Raw genomic sequence first — 17,290 nt, forward strand, 5'->3', positions numbered from 1 at the left:
GGGACTGTGCATGGCGGTGTGTGGGAGCCCGTTCTCGGGTTCCTCGTGGCTTTACCCAGCAGGTCCGCATAGAGGATGATTAGGACCACGGGCCTGAGTGCAGGTGTCTGAGATGGTCTGCACTTGGCTGTGCTGGGGGAGGAGGTCTTTTGCTCCACCCCTTGGCGTCTCTATAAAAATCCTGGGGTAGAGACAGTTGGGGCCTATTGGAAAAGGTTCCAGGCCTTCTCGAGGCTATCCTTTATTTTCTATCTGTTTATCTCCGCAATAAATCCTTCTATCTAATATTTTCTGCTGCTCACACTCAAGAAAACTCTGGGGAGCTGTGGGACTGGTGAGTAAATGCCCCACAGTGGTGCATGCCTTTTTATGTTGTGGGGGAGGGGCATGCTCACCTTTAATCCTATCACTCAAGAGGAAGAAACAGATAGGTCTCTGAGTTCAAGGCCATCCTGGTTTACCTATTAAGTTATATTCACAGTGAGACAAGCCCCCTGTTCTCTGTCTCTGTCTTTCTGTCATACACACACACACACACACACACACACACACACACACACACACACACACACACAAAGGAGGGGGTACTGGAAAAATTGCTACATGGTTAAGAGCACTTGTTGCTCTTGCAGAAGACCTGGGCTTGCTTACAAATATCTCTATGGTTACAAACATCTCAAATTCTGGCTCCAGGAGATCTGATGCCTCTTTTGTACTCTGTGGGCACCAGACATGCATGCAATGCATATACATACACGTAGACAAAACACTCATACACATAAAATAAATAGAAAATAACATTTATTTTGCGTGCATGTGTGTGTGTGTGTGTGCACATGCAAGTGTGTGCCACCACACAAGGGTGGAGGTCAGAGGACAACTTGTGGGAACCTGTTCACTCCTCTCACCATGCGGGGCCTGGAGATCAAACTCATGTCAACAGACATGGCGGCAAGTGTGGGTAAACACTGGCCTATTTCTCGAGCCTATGTAATCATCTTATACAGGTAAATTTGAATTCTCTTATAATGCATGTATTATAAGAACCTTGGACTATACATGCTTGTTATAATCAGATCTTTTACAAGTAAATGTTTTGTGCTTGTCCTGCAGTTGGTCACAGTTGTGAGAAGGAAAACGAGTCAGAAAGCCCTACTCAGAAATGTCCTTATGAAGCCAAGGAAGAAAATGGACATAAGTCAAAGATAAAGAACGAAAGAAAGGTATGCCATTTGTTTATATTCCTTCTAGCTGGTATTTCACATTCTGATCATTACAGGAGTACAGTTCATACAGTATCAGTTTAAGTACTGAAGAGCAGTTCAGAGTTTTTTTTTTTTTTTTTTTTTTTTTTGGTTTTTCGAGACAGGGTTTCTCTGTGTAGCTTTGCGCCTTTCCTAGGACTCACTTGGTAGCCCAGGCTGGCCTCGAACTCACAGAGATCCGCCTGGCTCTGCCTTCCGAGTGCTGGGATTAAAGGCGTGCGCCACCACCGCCCGGCCAGAGTTTATTTATTACAAGCTCTTTTACAGGGGAAAATAGAGCTGGGGCAAACAGTACTAGCAACTTGTTAACTTAGGTACATGCTTACTAGTGGTCAGGGCAGCTTAGTGAGTCTTTGTATACCTACCTCACCACAGTCCCAGGAGTCAGCAAACCAGTTACCTCTGTCCTAAAGAGAAGGCTCCTTCTGTTCCTGTCATCTAACATAGCTTCCCTCATCTTCCTTATAAAGACCATAGAATAAAATTATGCACCATTTAAAAATTTATCTGTATACTCAATAGAATTCCTTTGCAATCAGAATAGTAATTAAAATCTTACATAAATGTATATTCAAAGAAATAAAAACATGAGAAAGAAAGAATGTAAAACATGTTGGGGGGGTTGTATTAGTTATGTATCTGGTTACTGTGATAAAATACCCAAGGGAAGCAATTAAAGGGGTAAAGGGTTTATTTATAGCCACAGAGTAAGGGAGTCCTGGCAGCAGGAATTCAAGGCACTTGATCAGATTGCATCTGCAGTCAGAAAACGGTGAGCAATGATGTTGTCCTCAACTCTTTCCCCTTTTTATGCAATTCCAAACTTCATCTCAGGCAGCGAGCTGTGCTGCCCACATTGAGGGCAGATTTTTTCACTGCAATTAGCCTAATGAAGATAAACCCTTATAGGCATGGGCAGAGGCTGAGCTCATCTAGTAAACCATCTCTATGTGTGCGTTGGCTTGTTTCTTAGGAGACTCCAGATCCCATGAAGTTGACAATCAACACAAACTGTCATAGGAGTATAGTTCCTTGTTATGAAAATTCTGTAAAATGATGAATGTGGTAATAGTTTTGCATATAAAAATGTTTGTTCCTAGAGAGTACTGTAACATATTCATTTACTTTTATTTTATTTAATTTTTAAAGATTATTTGTATTGTGTGTATATATGTGTATGCAGTGTGTGTGTGGGTACACATGCTTGTGCATGGACTAGGCTAGAACGTGAATCAGATGCCTTGGCACTTGAGTTACAGGCATTTGTGGAGGATCCTGGCTGATTATGTGGGTACTGGAATCCTAGCTCTGCCTCTCATATGTTCTCTTAACTACTGGATTATGTGTCTAGCCTTGGCACTTATTTTTAAATGAGAACATTTTTTATTATAATAGCTTTTAGTAGTGGCCTAGAAGAAAACAAACTTTTATAAATTCAATGTATATCATGTACATACATAATTCCAATTACATTTTTCTCCTTTGGAATATTGATTGGAATGAGGTATTGCACAAAATATTAGAGTAAAGTAAATAATAAACACTTTCAGGTTATGTTAATCCTTTGACACAGTGACTTTGATGATCTTCAGGTCAGTGTTCTCTTCCTCCATCATCACTGTTCATTTGAGGTGGATTCAGTCAGGTCAGAACTTCTGGTCATGGTAGTCCTCATCACTTAGGACATTCTCTTCCTCTGATATACATACACATATAGTCTCTTGGGGTTGATATGACATGCTTAGTGACAATTGGGTGAGCCATTTGCTAACTCTTGTAAGTCCTTACATTTGTAATGCAAGGTTGACATGTTATATGACAAAAAGCTTTGAAAATACAGAACATATGAATTGTATATCAGTGCAGAGGATATTTTTCTTTGGTGATGTATTACCACACATAACAAAGTACCTACAACATGATAAAATAATCGAGGCCTCAAAGAGGCTGAACTATGTAGAGTGAACCTGTCTCTTCCTTCCTCTCTGACCAATCATTTTTATTAATATTTAAATTTGCATGTATATATTATGGTAACACATCACAGTATATTTGTTTCATTCACTTTAGATGGCACTGTGGGCTCTGTTATGGAAATACAGACATATTTAAAGCATTTCACTGAACTGAGTTACACCAGTATGCATATTTGTATAATTGGTAGTGCTTGTATTTGTTTTGTAGCGCTAATTCTATTTTCTGTAAATTAATAAGTGAATTTAATAAAACACCATTGAAATGTAGTATATGTAAATAAGTATGATTTCTTGCAGAATGAACTTTTTATTAGAGCCATAGAGTAGCAAATGGGCCCTGAAACATATCTTTTAAATGTAGCCACTCCTTCACACCTTATTAACTCCCATTCAGCCGCCCTTCCTACTTGGTTTCTACCTTGCTCTTTATGGGCTGCCTTTTTGGTTTTCCTGAAGTATCTCCTGGAGTAAGTTTCAAGGGTTCTATGGAGAGAAATCATCTCAGTGTTTACACACCTGAAAGAGTCTCATTTTGCTTTGAGTTAATATTCAGCTGATAATAGTTATCAATTTAAATTAGTTCCTCGCTTGCATTTCACGGGAACAGCCTTGTTATCTTAGACAATGCTGCTGTTTGCTTTTGGTGTGATTCTTGTTTTGTGGGAAAATAACCAAGACTGTATGTGATGCAGCATATTAATGTGCCAATATTTTGAAAAAAAAATGTGACAACGCTGATGCTTAACTATGACCCGAGGAACTTTCAAGCTGATTGGTGAAATAATTCTCCCATATTTCTAGATGAAAATTAATTTCTGGCTTTGTGAGACTAGTTAAGTCCAAGGTCTTAGGTACAAAACCTGGCTTCGGATTAGTGACATAGAATTAGAAGACCAGGTGTGTGGTTTATGTAACATTACAGCTCTGTGTTTGATGTGGAGTTAACTCTCTCATTTCTTTGCCAAGAGCTTCTGGACTCAGGGTACAGAGATTGCGATGATGGCGGAGTGCGCTCCTCTTCTCTCTCTTTCTGCTTTAACTGGTTGAAGCTGGAAAAGGAAGAGGATTTAAGAGGACTGGAGAACTTAGATTTTGACTTGACCCACTTTGTGGTGACTTAGAGTACTTTGGGCCTGCCAGACACTGAAAGTCAGGTGACCTATGTCATGAGACCTTCATACTCACCCACCAGCTTCTCCTAGAAACTCCTTGTCCTGTGGCAGCTCAGAGCTTCTTTCTATCTGTGTCCTTTGCCATTTCAGGCCACCCTCTTGAATACCTGTTAAAATCGACTGTAGGTCAGTATTCCTCCAGGCATCCCAGTCCGTTGCCATAATTAGAAGGGAAGTTTGACTTCCCTTGTCAGTAAGATCTTCATCTTACTGTTATAGACTGCAGGTTAGACACCAGTCTGCAGTCTGCTTCCCAGGTATAGACAACAAGCATGAGACGCCCTGCGGCAGGGTCCTCACAAAAGGTTTGGACTATGACTCAGGTCCCTAAGTCTTAGAATAGGCCTCAAGTGAAAGTTTTCCCTACAGAGGTTCTTGTGTACTCTCCATTCCCATGTTCTCTAATGTCTTCTGTTATTGATATTTATGAAAAGTTTAAAAGAATCAACTCCTTTTAGTAAATTCTTTAAGATTTTGCAAGTAGCCAAATACTGCTGGAAAACAAAATATGGTGTTCTTTCTAAAAAGTCATATGAAAACATACTACTGTGCCTTGCTAAAATATATGTTTCTGGGAGACGTCTAACTTAATGTCTGTAGGTATTTTTCTTATTTCTTTGGGTGTTTTTCTTTTTTAAAGAGTTGTCAATTATAGCAGACTGTAACAGGATGAAGGTACAAGTTTGTTTGCTTCTGATTGCCATCTCTAAAATAACATCGAACTTTTTATTCTTTAGCCCATAGAGTTATTTTATCACAGGGCGTTTCATTTCTATTATTCATTTGGATCTCTTTCCACTTCTAAAACTAGTAATAGCCTTCTCAAAACAGTATTTCGTAAGCCTTATGTTCCCTCCATATTCCCATCTCTTTGGTTTGCATTTTGATGTATCATTTGAACATTGCCTTCTGGTTGCCTATTGGGGAAATGACTTCATTCAATTTATCATGATCAACCCACTGAATTTGTTGTTATTTTGAGAGCTCTGCTATTAATTTCCTAGATTTATTTCTTATTCACCATTGAGTCTGTTTTCTTAGAAGCCTAGGAATATGTCAGTTGGTGTAATATTTACGTGAACCTCCTTGACTTAGGGTTCCTATTGCTGTGATAAAGCACTCTGACCGAAAGAAAGTTGGGCAGCAAAGAGTACATTTGGCTTCATGCTTCCATATCACTTTCCTCCCTGAAGGAAGTCAGGGCAGGAACTCAAACAAGGCAGGAACCTGGAGGCAGCAGCTGTTGTAGAGGCCACAGAAGAGTGCTGCTTACTGGCTTGCTCCCATGGCATTCTCACCTACTTTCTTATAGAACCCAGGACCACCAGCTCAGGGGTGGTCCCACCCAATGTGGCTGGGCCTTTCTACACAGACCACTATTAAGAAAAGATGCTATAGACTGGCCTACAGGCCAGGATTATAAAGACCTTTTCTCATTTGAGAACCCCTCTTCCCAAATAACTCTAGCATGTGTCAAGTTGACACAAAACTTGCCAGCATACTTCTTAGACTATAATTGGGCTTTTAAAGTATGGTCATCTATTCCATTTACTTCAGAATCTGTTTAACTTCATCTTTCATTTTTATTTTGTCTTATTTTTTTCAACTGGTGTTTTTTTTGAGAATGTGTATAAATATAGTAAGGGTTGGATTAGGTTATTAAACTGTCCACAGTCCATCATTAAAAATACTTATTTATGTATATTGATCAAAACTTACAGACATGATTGTCATCTAAGTTGATGGATGTGGGGCATGGCTATGAGCTGTCTGTTTGTCCGTTAGTGGGTAAGAGACCTGTCTGTCAAAGACATGGAAGCAGAGCCTGCAGCAAGGATGAGCAGAGTGCTGCATTAACCTAGTTTGTACAAACAGGGCAGCTGTGGAGAGCCCAGGGTAGACATGCCAGTATATACTGATGCTGACTTTCTTCATACTCACTGTACTCTGCCAGCTGGTAAGATGCTGGATCTTTTTTTGTTGTTGTTTGTTTTTTGAGACAGGGTTTCTCAGTGTAGTTTTGGTGCCTGTCCTGGATCTTGCTCTGTAGACCAGGCTGACCTCGAACTCACAGAGATCCACCTGGCTCTGCCTCCTGAGTGCTGGGATTAAAGACGTGTGCCACCACTGCCTGGCTAAGATGCTGGATCTTATCAGAGGTTAGAGGAGGATTCCAACATCACTCTAGGCTTTGGTTTTCTCCCCAGTCCTTACATCCGTAGGCATATCACCCCAAACAGTCTGTCCATTTTATTCATGGGCAGTTTGGGTCTGTTTGTGGTAAAGCACCATCATGTAACCTCTGTATGGAGGGAGACCAGGAGGGTGGGATGTCCTTTTGTGCTTCTGCAGTTCTCAAGCAGCTGTTTCCTGACTCTATCTGATGGTTTGCATCTTCACGCAGGCCAAGTCAGGAAGAAAATCAGAATTTCAGTCAGGAAATAGAATTACTTTATACCCTTTAAGCAAAATGACTTTAATAAGTAAGTGGTTTTGCTGGTGACAGAATAGCTACATTGTCGGAGTTGAGGGAGAGAAACAACCAAGAGCCCAATGACATAAGATACTGCCATTTTTGTATTGAAGATACCGTCAGAGAACAAACGTTAGCAGAATCTGGAAGATGGGATCATCTGGTAGAAATTGGATTGCCCCTACCAGACAGGGGAAGGATGTCTAATCAGAGATGTAGCCACGGAAGACAAATGTTAATAATGGGGTAGACATGATTAAATGGGAAAGAATTTTCAGTCGATAGTGATAGGGGAGAGGTTAGAAAATTGGTCTTTGTATACATAACCCAAAATCACCATAGCTGTACACACAGTTCGTCTTCAATAATGAGTCTAGTTGGTTTCCATCTCCTTTTAGAGCTTGGCCGATGCTCGTCTTTGCTTAGTCAGTACCTTGGCAGATGGGGGTTCTGTACTGGTGGGTTAGCTACAACCCTGAAGAGTTGCCACTAGTGTCCCTGCTATTTCGAGCTGCTGTGATTTCCCTTTGACATTTATCTTTAATATAGGTGTGCCTCAGGTTTTCCCAGGGTGCAGACTTCATCTCGACAGTTAGGATTTAACAGCAAGCCAATGTCTCCTTAGTAAATGAGAGCAATGTGGCGGAGAAACTAATGAATGAGAGATAGCAGACCCAGTTTTCCATTTGATGACTTTCCTTTCTGTCATGGTGGAAGCATTGTTTGTAGAAGAGGCCATCGTTTTTAGGACAGGAGGAAAAAATCTTTGGAGTCTGACCTAGCGTGTGAATTTTACAGTGAGAAAAAGCACATCTGTTTCTGAGAACCATTGGTTTTCATGACTGTGAGGAGAGCATTAGAGTCTATTGATCTTAAATAAACGTATTAATTCAGCTTTCAGTAAGATACTCTTCTGTCTGTTGAGAGTCTAGTGCTAATTCAGTGGGTGTTAGATCGTAACCATATGTTTGTTTTCTACAATGCATGTACTTCAATCAGAAACAGGTTAGTGGCATTCCATGAGAATAAATAACTTTGAAATGTGTGGATCTAACGTATTAATCTAGCACCATAGACACATAATGAATGTAGAATTGTAGTTGCAACTATAGAATACACCTGATCAAGCTTACAGTTGTCCACATCCATCTCATAAGATCATAAATTTTCTAAAGCCAGACTATCGAGTTAAGTGGAGACATGAAAGTTAACTACTTACTGTATGTTTAAATGCTTTATGGAAGGAAGCCTTGGTTTCTACAGTTCCTGCAGATATGTACATTGATTTTTTACTTACTCTCTTGATAGGGCTTTCAAGGTCTAGGGCTTCCAAAGTAACTGTTATATCATACTAAGACTTTACAAATCAAGAATCATTAAGAGATTTTACTAATGAACCAGCATGTCTATTTCAAGTATGTATAAAAAGCATAAAAATCTGGGAAAAATAAACCAAGGAATGTGTGCGTAGTCCCACAAAGCTTATTAGTAAACAGCATTGGCTCACAGTATTATCAATCAGTCAAAAGGGAGATTAGTACCTTGTTTGACTGGCATACAGTGGTTGCAAACATTTGCATATATGCAAACACACACATGTATACATATATATTTATATATATGCATATATATTGAGGCCTGAAGAGGACATCTAGTGTCTTACTTTATCACTCTCACCTTTATTCCCTTGAGTCAAGGTCTCTCACTAAACTTGGAGCTATGATGGTAGCCAGCAAGCCATACAAATTCAGTCCTGCTGTTCCTGGTCACCATGGTGCTAGGGTTAAAGGGACATGGATGGCCATGCTTGTACATGGATGCTGGGATCCAAACTCAGGTTCCCATGCTTGCCTCACAAGTGCTTTACTGATAGCGGCATTTCTCCAGCCCAGGGCTATTTCATCTTTAAAGTGAACGACGGAGGAGTTTACATTGCCCTGAGACAAAGGAATTAAGTACTTTGCCAAATGAAGGAAAACTCATTTTATTATCTTTACCCATGGGAATCAGAGAGAAAGCATTTCTGAAGTCAGGTCCACACAGTTAGTAGGGAGTGTTTTGATTTGCACCCTCCATATGGCCCAGATAATAATCTCCTCACATGACTATAGGTTGAAGAGTGTTTTACTTTAACCTCACACTCCCCTTGTTTTTGAGACGTTCATGGTGCAGTGGAAAATGATCCAAAGGCCTGTGGGGCGAGACGAGTGGTCCAGTTTTAAGAAGGCTTTAAATCTTAATGAATGTGTGTACAGGTCACATGGATCATCATAACCTGTGGTCTGTACTCCTGAGAAGGTCTGAACTCAGAACAAGTTATCGAGAGGTAGCCCTGGGTTCATGTTATAAGCTATATTATCTTACATGTGGAAGATGTTCCAAAACTGTCTGGGCCCTTATGCTCATCTGTAGGCAGTCAAGTATTATGGGCCAGGAATCATTGACCTCCTATTTGCACAAACGACTTCTTTGGTATATTTACCATGAAATCAAAAGTTTATTAAGTATCATTAAATGTTTTATTTATCCATTCTGATATAATGATTAGTGATATATACCCTGTGATGTTTCTAGATGGTAAAAATACCTACAGACTCTCTTTATGTCCATGAGTGAGAATGTCACTCTGGGAAAGAGCACAAAAGCTCACATGTCTCAGGCGAATGCACATTGCTTCTGATTCTTCTTTCTGATGGACAAAAATAAGAACATAATTGCCAGCTTCTTGGCTGTGTACTGTTTACCTGTTAAGCTGCTGCTGCTGCTGCTGCAGTACATCAGACAGACCATCTGCAATGGGGGATGTTGCCTTGTTTACTGGTAGCCTTGAGGATTGCTCTTTTTCCTCCCCATGAAGGTTAGACAGCCGAATTTTGTGGAAATATGGACACTACTATATTTCCACCCTATATTTAATTTTGGCCAGCTCCCACCAACCTCTCCAGGGTGTGATATTATTCTTCATTATATTGATCAGGGACTAGAGCAGCTTTAGAGGTTACCCCTTGACATTTCCCTCCACACTAATCCTTATCCCACAGGTCAGGAACTAATTGGGTTATTTTGGCAACTGCCAAGTATGTTCTTTGAGTGATATGAAATGTTTTTACATCTTTGAATTCATTCCTTAGGCTAGTTAAGTTGATACATTTTATGTGATTTAAATTGTACTTCAATTAAAATTTTGTAAAGATTAGATATTTCTTATCCAGATGGATTGAAGCAGAGCATACACTGGAGAGGATGCATGAATAGAAGATAAATGAATACTTCAACATTTTTACAATGAATTTTACTTTTAAATACTTTATATTTAAAAAATTCAAATGTCAAAGGTTAGAAACATTTAAAAATGTCATGCCATCTTAATAGTTAAATGTATTTTAAAAAATTTAGGAGAATAACTACAAAATACATGTACTAAAATTTTTAGATTATTTGTTCAGGCAGCAGATTAGCTAGCAACAATTATTGAGAGCTTATTATTAGGAAAAAATAGTTGGTACCCTTATAAATGGCTTTCAAACGAGCTGAGCATACCACTTCTGCCATGGCCATTTATCCTTCCTCCTGACCTGGGCTAGCCTTGCTGTGGCAGACACTGGGAGACCAGACTTCTGTAGACCACCTTCCAGTGTGATGATAAAGACAGAACTAGCTGTCTTTATTGAGCACTAACTAATGGCACAGACCCATTTAATCCAGTGACTGTCTGGTCAATAGCTGCATATTTGATAGAAGGTTCCTGTGGGTTCATAAGTGTGTGGAAGTACAGCACAGATGTCTTCTGAAAGTACAAGGGGGACAGCTCCGGAATGCTCCCCAGGGATGCACACTCAGGTTTTGAGGGCGACATATTCAGACGCTACACTGTGGGTAAGATGGCAGGATTCTGGTGTCTTTTCAGCAGTGTCTCTCCATGGTCTCCAGCACAGTATGATTGTGCCATAGGAACAGCTACACAGTGTCCTAAGAGACCAAGAGTAACAAATCCTTTACCTGTGACAGAACAGGACACAGCTGTAGGTAGATGCTGTTCTTCTTACGCTTTGCCATATAACACTTGGGGACCCACTTGCACCTAGGTAAATACACCGATTGGTACCTCTGCAGTTGTAAATCTACAGTTATTGTCATAATACAAAACTGGGATTTCCAGTTGTGCCATGATGTGAGTCAGTAGTGATTCGGGTGTTGTGCTTGCAAATGAAATGTATCAAATCCTCTTCTAGATGTTCCCTATTCTGTTACATAACTGCTCCTGTGAGCCAATAACATTTAAAGATAATATAGAAATTGCACTGAAGGCTTTTCATTGATCTTACTTCAAAAAATTAATGTATCATATTCATTAAAGTATACAACATAATATGTAACACAGGCAGTAATGTAACAATGCAGAAGAAACAGTTTCAATAATCACCAATAATTTGACATGTATTCAGCTTAATTATCAGTGGCACATACAAGAATAGCTTTTTTGGAGCTTAGCTTATATGATGTATATAGGCAATTTAACAGATTTCTTATAAGCTGTAGGTGAATTTTCATAAGCTGTGGATGGGTTTTCAGTTTTATATATTTATTTTTAATTCCATTGAATACAATATTTTCTTAAGGGAACAAAGGGTATTATTTGAAGACTTCATTTTGTTCTTTTGTAACTTTTCCTCTTAAGTTTCAAAAGTTAGCTGTCATACTCCATCCCTTCAGAGCAGCTTCCACAAACCTTCTCCAGCACACACATTGGCAGATGCTGTTTCAGCAGTATGGAGGACTTTGAAGACTGATCCAAATTTGAAACTCAGTCATCCCCTTGTTACCTGTATAATCATGGATATTACTTATCATATATCCACCTCTATCAACCAAGAAGAATAAGATAATCACCATGGAGTTTTTATCAGTATTCAGTAATAAAATATATACAAGACCTCTTTTCTAACCCAGTTCCTACAACAGAATTTGTATTCAAGTAATGATAACATTTCCGTAGAAAAGGTTATTTACTGAGTCATTATAAATGCTATTTAAAATTATTTTATGTTTGAGAATTTCACATATGTATACTATGAAATATGATGAATCATTGTCTCTACCATTTCTTTTCTCAAGCCTCTCCAAGTCCCCCCATCACAAAAAGATGAAGTCAGGAGTTCTTTTTTCTTTCTTTTTCTTTTTTCTTTCTTTTTTTTTTTTTTTTTTTGGTTTTTCGAGACAGGGTTTCTCTGTGTAGCTTTGCGCCTCTCCTGGAACTCACTTGGTAGCCCAGGCTGGCCTCGAACTCACAGAGATCCGCCTGCCTCTGCCTCCCGAGTGCTGGGATTAAAGGCGTGCGCCACCACCGCCCGGCTTTCTTTTCTTTTTTGATAATCCATTAAGACCATCTAGTGTTGCCCATATGTGGATGAGTATAACAGGTCTTTCTTGTCAGACTTTCTTTGGAGTGTCAGCCCCTAAATAATGACACAGAGACTTATTAATTATGAAAGCTTGACTTTAGCTTAGGTTTGTCCCAGTAGTTTTTATGACTTAAATGAACCCATTTCTGTTAATCTACATTCTATCACACAGCTCTTTCCTTCTCCTCCATTCTGTACATCTGACTTTCTCGGTGTTTCACTGGCATAATCTGCCTCTCTTCTTCCCAGAGTCTGTCTCTCTCCCCAGAAGTTTCACCTGTACTCTACCTGCTTAGCTATTGGCCATTCAGCTCCTTATTAAAGCAACCAGAAGGCACCCCAGGCAGATGAGGCAAAACACAGACACATCTTCACATTGTACAAAAGATTATCTCACAACACCTGAGTATGGATCCATCCACTGAAGCATAGGAAGCCTACCAACCAGTGGTTTGTTTGGTCAAACAAAACAAAAAGAAACAAAACCAAAGTGATTATCCCTCTTCCAGCAATTAACTACTGCTAATAGCTCCTCAGTATGGTGTGAGACAGAAGAATGCTTCTCTCACCAAGGCTGAGAGCAGTCTAGGTCTATGGGCATGCACATAATATTTAGAAGGCAGTGTGTCAGCATGACCATTAGCAAAATAACAGTACCATATTCTACTTTAGGCCCTATGACCTCCATGCCATGGGCTGGGACAAGGCTTACTGTACCAGGCATGGGATTCCTCCCTATGAATCAGGCCTCAAATCCAATCAGAAAGTGGTTCCTTAGTAAACCTATAATAGTCCTGCCACTATTGCACCAGTGGGCATGCCTTGCCTGGCAAGTGGGTGTTGCATCATGCGGGTTTCAGTACAGGACAAGACCATTTGTCAGCATAGCACACTCAGCACGGTGAAAAGTAGCCCACAAGGAATATGTCCTGCCTCTGAAATATGTGGTATCTTTAGCATCAGGGTCTTGCCATGTGGTGGTGGTGGTAACTAACCAGAGCCAATGACAATGGCTGATGTTGTTTGGGAACTTTTGGGGCATCCTTGACTAGTAACTTGAAGGGAACCAGCTCATGACTCTAGTTTTCCTTTTGAAAAATCCATGTCTTCTGGGAACAACATTGTCCACCCATGCAGTTTGAATTCTGTTTCTAAAGGTATATCTAGAAATTATTTACTGACTAGTGGGTTAATGTAAGGTTTTGTTCATTACATCCTTAGTTTTGGGTAACCTACCCACTACCCTCTGCTCTGTCTTATTCCTCATACTCCAATCCCCACTTAATTCTTTAACACACAGTATCTCTCCACTTCTTTCATTTCACATGTATTCTACTATCCTTTAAGTTACTTAATTATATTCATTAACTTGGTTGTGAGATTGTAGGTTTCCGTATGGTAGTTCATATCTGCTTTCTTTTGGCTTAGCACCCATTCCACTCTATCTCCTGATTTCCCCTATATTCCCATACCCCCTCTTACTTATTCATTTTGCCCACAGTGTTGCACCTATTTAATTACTATTATCTACTATTCCCTGTTCCCTAACTTGCCTCAACAAGCAAATGTAAATTAAGGTAGTTTTAAGATTCTGTCTCATAGGGCTGGAGAGATGGCTCAGCAGTTAAAAGCACTGGCTGCTCTTCTATGAGATCCATGTTCAATTCCAGACACTCTAATGGTAGCTCACAGCCATCTGTAACTTCAGTCTCAGTGGATATGCCCCCCCCCAACCCACCCAGTTCTGGCCTCCTTGGGCACCAGGCACGCATAAGGCACACAGACATATTTGCAGGTAAAACACTCAATGCACATAAAATAAATACAGAGACTATTAAAAAAGATTCCATCTTATTCCAGTCAGAATGACCATCATCAGGAATACAGATGGCAACAAATGCTGGCATGGATGTAGTGACTGGGGACCACTGGTATGATGCTGTCTGTCCTTGTGTTATGCCACTCCAAGTTGATGATAGCGTACTTCGAGAGCCTTATCCACATAAGGGCTGGGACCCTACACTTTTTACAGTGTTGTAGTTGTTGTTAATATGTATATAATTTTCATTTATGATATTATTTCTTACCTATAGTAAACTTGTTACAATCATATTGACTAAATACACTTACCATTCTTCCAGTTATTGTGTATATTGTTTTATAATGTGAGATCACCATATTTCAGATATGTAAAGTTAGTAAGAAATTAGTTTTTCATTGTTTCAGAGTTTGAAAACATGGAAATCATTGCAAAGTCTGTGATAAGGTGCAAGTGAGAATTTTCATACCAATAATTAGCAAATGGTGTTGAATGTCTTCAACAGTTGGAATAATTCATTTATAAATCCCTGAGGAAATAAATTAACACAATATTTATTCATAAAATTGTGCTGTAGCAAATTGATAAGGATTAAGTCAACTTGCCTATAATTCTTTTTTGGGTAGAAAATTAAATAAATATAAATTATTATATTATGCTAAAATATTATGTTTATGTACTGACACTAAATGTGAATCCTAATATAAGCAATTAAGAAATTCTAATCATTCTCAGGATTATACTTAACTATTAATTTTTAATTATAAATTTGTAACTGTGGATCATGAAAAAATGCAAGTAATAGAATGTTGTAAATGTAGTCTGTTGTAACTTGTCTTTTCAGGTTATTGTTTTGTTTCTGAGCCTCTTCCACAATGTACATGGCTGTAATTCAATTCACATTTACTTTTCTGTCTTATTATTCATAAGGTTCAGGCTGTCTCCAAATTCTTAATCTAATAGCTAAGCCTACCATAAATATTACTCAGTACATATCACTGGACATTCATAGAAGAGCTTTTATGGGAAATTAATGTAGATGTGGAATTAGGAGAAGGATTTAATTAGACAACATTCTTCTTCCAAACCAGTTGGACATATTTGCAAACTTATGTGTAGAATTCTTCCTTGTGTACACCTTTTCCAATACTTGGTATTTCCAGGGTTCGTAATTTTTGTCAGACTAATAAGTAAAATATACTGCCACATTGTGCATTAATTTTCATTTTGCTGGTTATTAAATGGAACACGTACTTTTTACTATAGGCAATTTATATTTTAGCTATTGTGAAGTAACATTTCATAAATTTTTCCATTTTACTCTGAAATTGTTGATCTTTGAAACATAATTCCTCTGAGATTCATCCAAGCTGTTGTATGGCTCATTAATTTGTTCATTTTTATTGCTGAGTAGTTATCAATTTGCTTTTTAAAAAGTGAGTAAATTCACCAATGAAATCATTTGCACCTCAAGATTTCTTTTTTTGGGGACACTTAACTTGCTAATGCAATTTCTTTAATAATCTTAGTTTTATCTGTGTTATTTCTCTTTAGATGAGTTCTGGCTGTTCGTGTCATCTGAGGAATTGTTCTGTTTCATCTAAGCTGTTTATCTTACAGTCATAAAGTCCTTAATATCGTCTTACTATTCTTCCAATGATGGCAGGATCTGCTGTGACTCCTCTGCTCCATTCCTGTGATTGTCTCCTCTCCCTTGCCGTTGTTCATCTTGTTACATAGGTGCTGATCAGTTTTACCGATTCTTTTTAAAGAATTAGAATTTTGATTCACTGAACTCCAATATTGTTTTTCTGTTTGCAATGTCACTATTTTTTGCCTTTATCCTTATTTTATTGTGGCTTTATTTTGAATTTGTTGTGCTCTTCTTTAATAGTTTCTTCTTTTTTTTTTTTTTGAGGAAAGAACTCATATTATCGATTGAACTATTTTATAGTCTCCAATTCAAGTAACAATTTGTTGTGCATTCCCTCAGCATTGCTTAGCTTAATCTCATGTTTCAGTGTGTTGTATTTGTATTTTCTATCAATTATATATTTTTCTCCTTACAATTTCCTTTGAATTTTCCTTTTTGTCTCATAGATTACTTTAACAGTGTCAAGCTTAAATCTGTTTAGAGATTTTCTCCATTTCTTACTTAAATTTTTTTCAGAAAATAGTTTATCTTTCCATCCCTCAATCCAAGATCCTCTTCACCTCCCTACACACCTAACTTTATGTTCTTTCTCTTTCTTTAAAAAAATCCCCAGAAAAAATTGAAAATCAAGACAAAGAAAAAAAAATAAGACAAAAATGCCAAAACAAAATAAAATGAAACAAAAAGTCCGCAGAAAAACCATGGAGTTCCTCTTGTGTTGGCCAGATTCTCTTGGGCATGGGCCTGCCCTGGAGTGTGGTTGATTCTCCATTGGTAAAAACTGAATTTCCCTTTGCCAGCAAATGTCAGTTGCAGAGAGCTTCTAGGTTAGAAGTGGTACCCTGTCTCCGCTTCCTCCTCAGTGCTGTCACCCCCTTCTGGTTTAAACCTGTGCAGGTCTTATCCACATTGCCACAGTCTTTGTGAGTTCATAAATACACTACTCTTGTTTTGTCTGGGAGACACAGTTTCCTTGAAGTCATCCATAACCTCTGGCTCTTACAGTCTTGACAAAACCATTGCCCAACTAGAAGTTTTACTCGTACTAACTTTCCCAGTGCTAGCAGGCACTCTGCCAGCTATAGGAGGAGAAAGGTAATCATCAATATTATCCAGGTACAAACTCTGCAATCTACAACAGTGACCTGACTACAAGATAAGCGGGTGCAGTAGTGGTACAAATGTAATGGAGGTAGCCAACCACTTTCTGATTGGATTTAAGGACCACTCCATGGGATGGAACCCGTACTTGACATTGTCAAAGTGGTCCAGATTCTGAGACTAGCTAGTTCTGGCACCTGGGGAAAACCTACTCCTATTCTACTAAAAGAGCACAGCAATAAAATGAATCCTGATGATATATTGCTCTGCCCATAGATCAGGGTTTCACTCAGTCCTCCTCAGAGAAGTTTCTCCTTGAAGTAGATGATAATTAACATAGAGACTCACAACTGGAAGCTGTGAAGTGAGTGAGAGGCTTTAGATCACCCAGTCCCTCACTAAACCCCTCCCCTGAAGGTTCAAGGATC

At 38.9% G+C, this 17,290-nt stretch overlaps 1 protein-coding gene across 12 annotated transcripts in view; it reads left to right on the plus strand.

Moving 5' to 3' along the window:
* Positions 1-17,290, plus strand: part of Spag16 (sperm associated antigen 16) — an 830,413-nt gene that overhangs the window by 71,375 nt on the left and 741,748 nt on the right. For 8 of the 12 annotated variants that reach the window (XM_052749769.1, XM_052749770.1, XM_052749772.1 and 5 more), the window contains exon 9: positions 1,114-1,223. In XM_052749769.1, coding sequence (XP_052605729.1) covers positions 1,114-1,223 — 110 coding nt within the window. Of the gene's footprint in view, positions 1-309; positions 335-1,113; positions 1,224-17,290 lie in introns of those variants that run through there. The other 4 variants (XR_008220862.1, XR_008220861.1, XR_008220860.1 and 1 more) reach the window with 2 other exon arrangements.

Source organism: Peromyscus californicus, unplaced genomic scaffold (genome assembly GCF_007827085.1).
Source record: "Peromyscus californicus insignis strain IS unplaced genomic scaffold, ASM782708v3 Scaffold_21__1_contigs__length_65335640, whole genome shotgun sequence".
NCBI classification, from domain to species: Eukaryota; Metazoa; Chordata; class Mammalia; order Rodentia; family Cricetidae; genus Peromyscus; species Peromyscus californicus.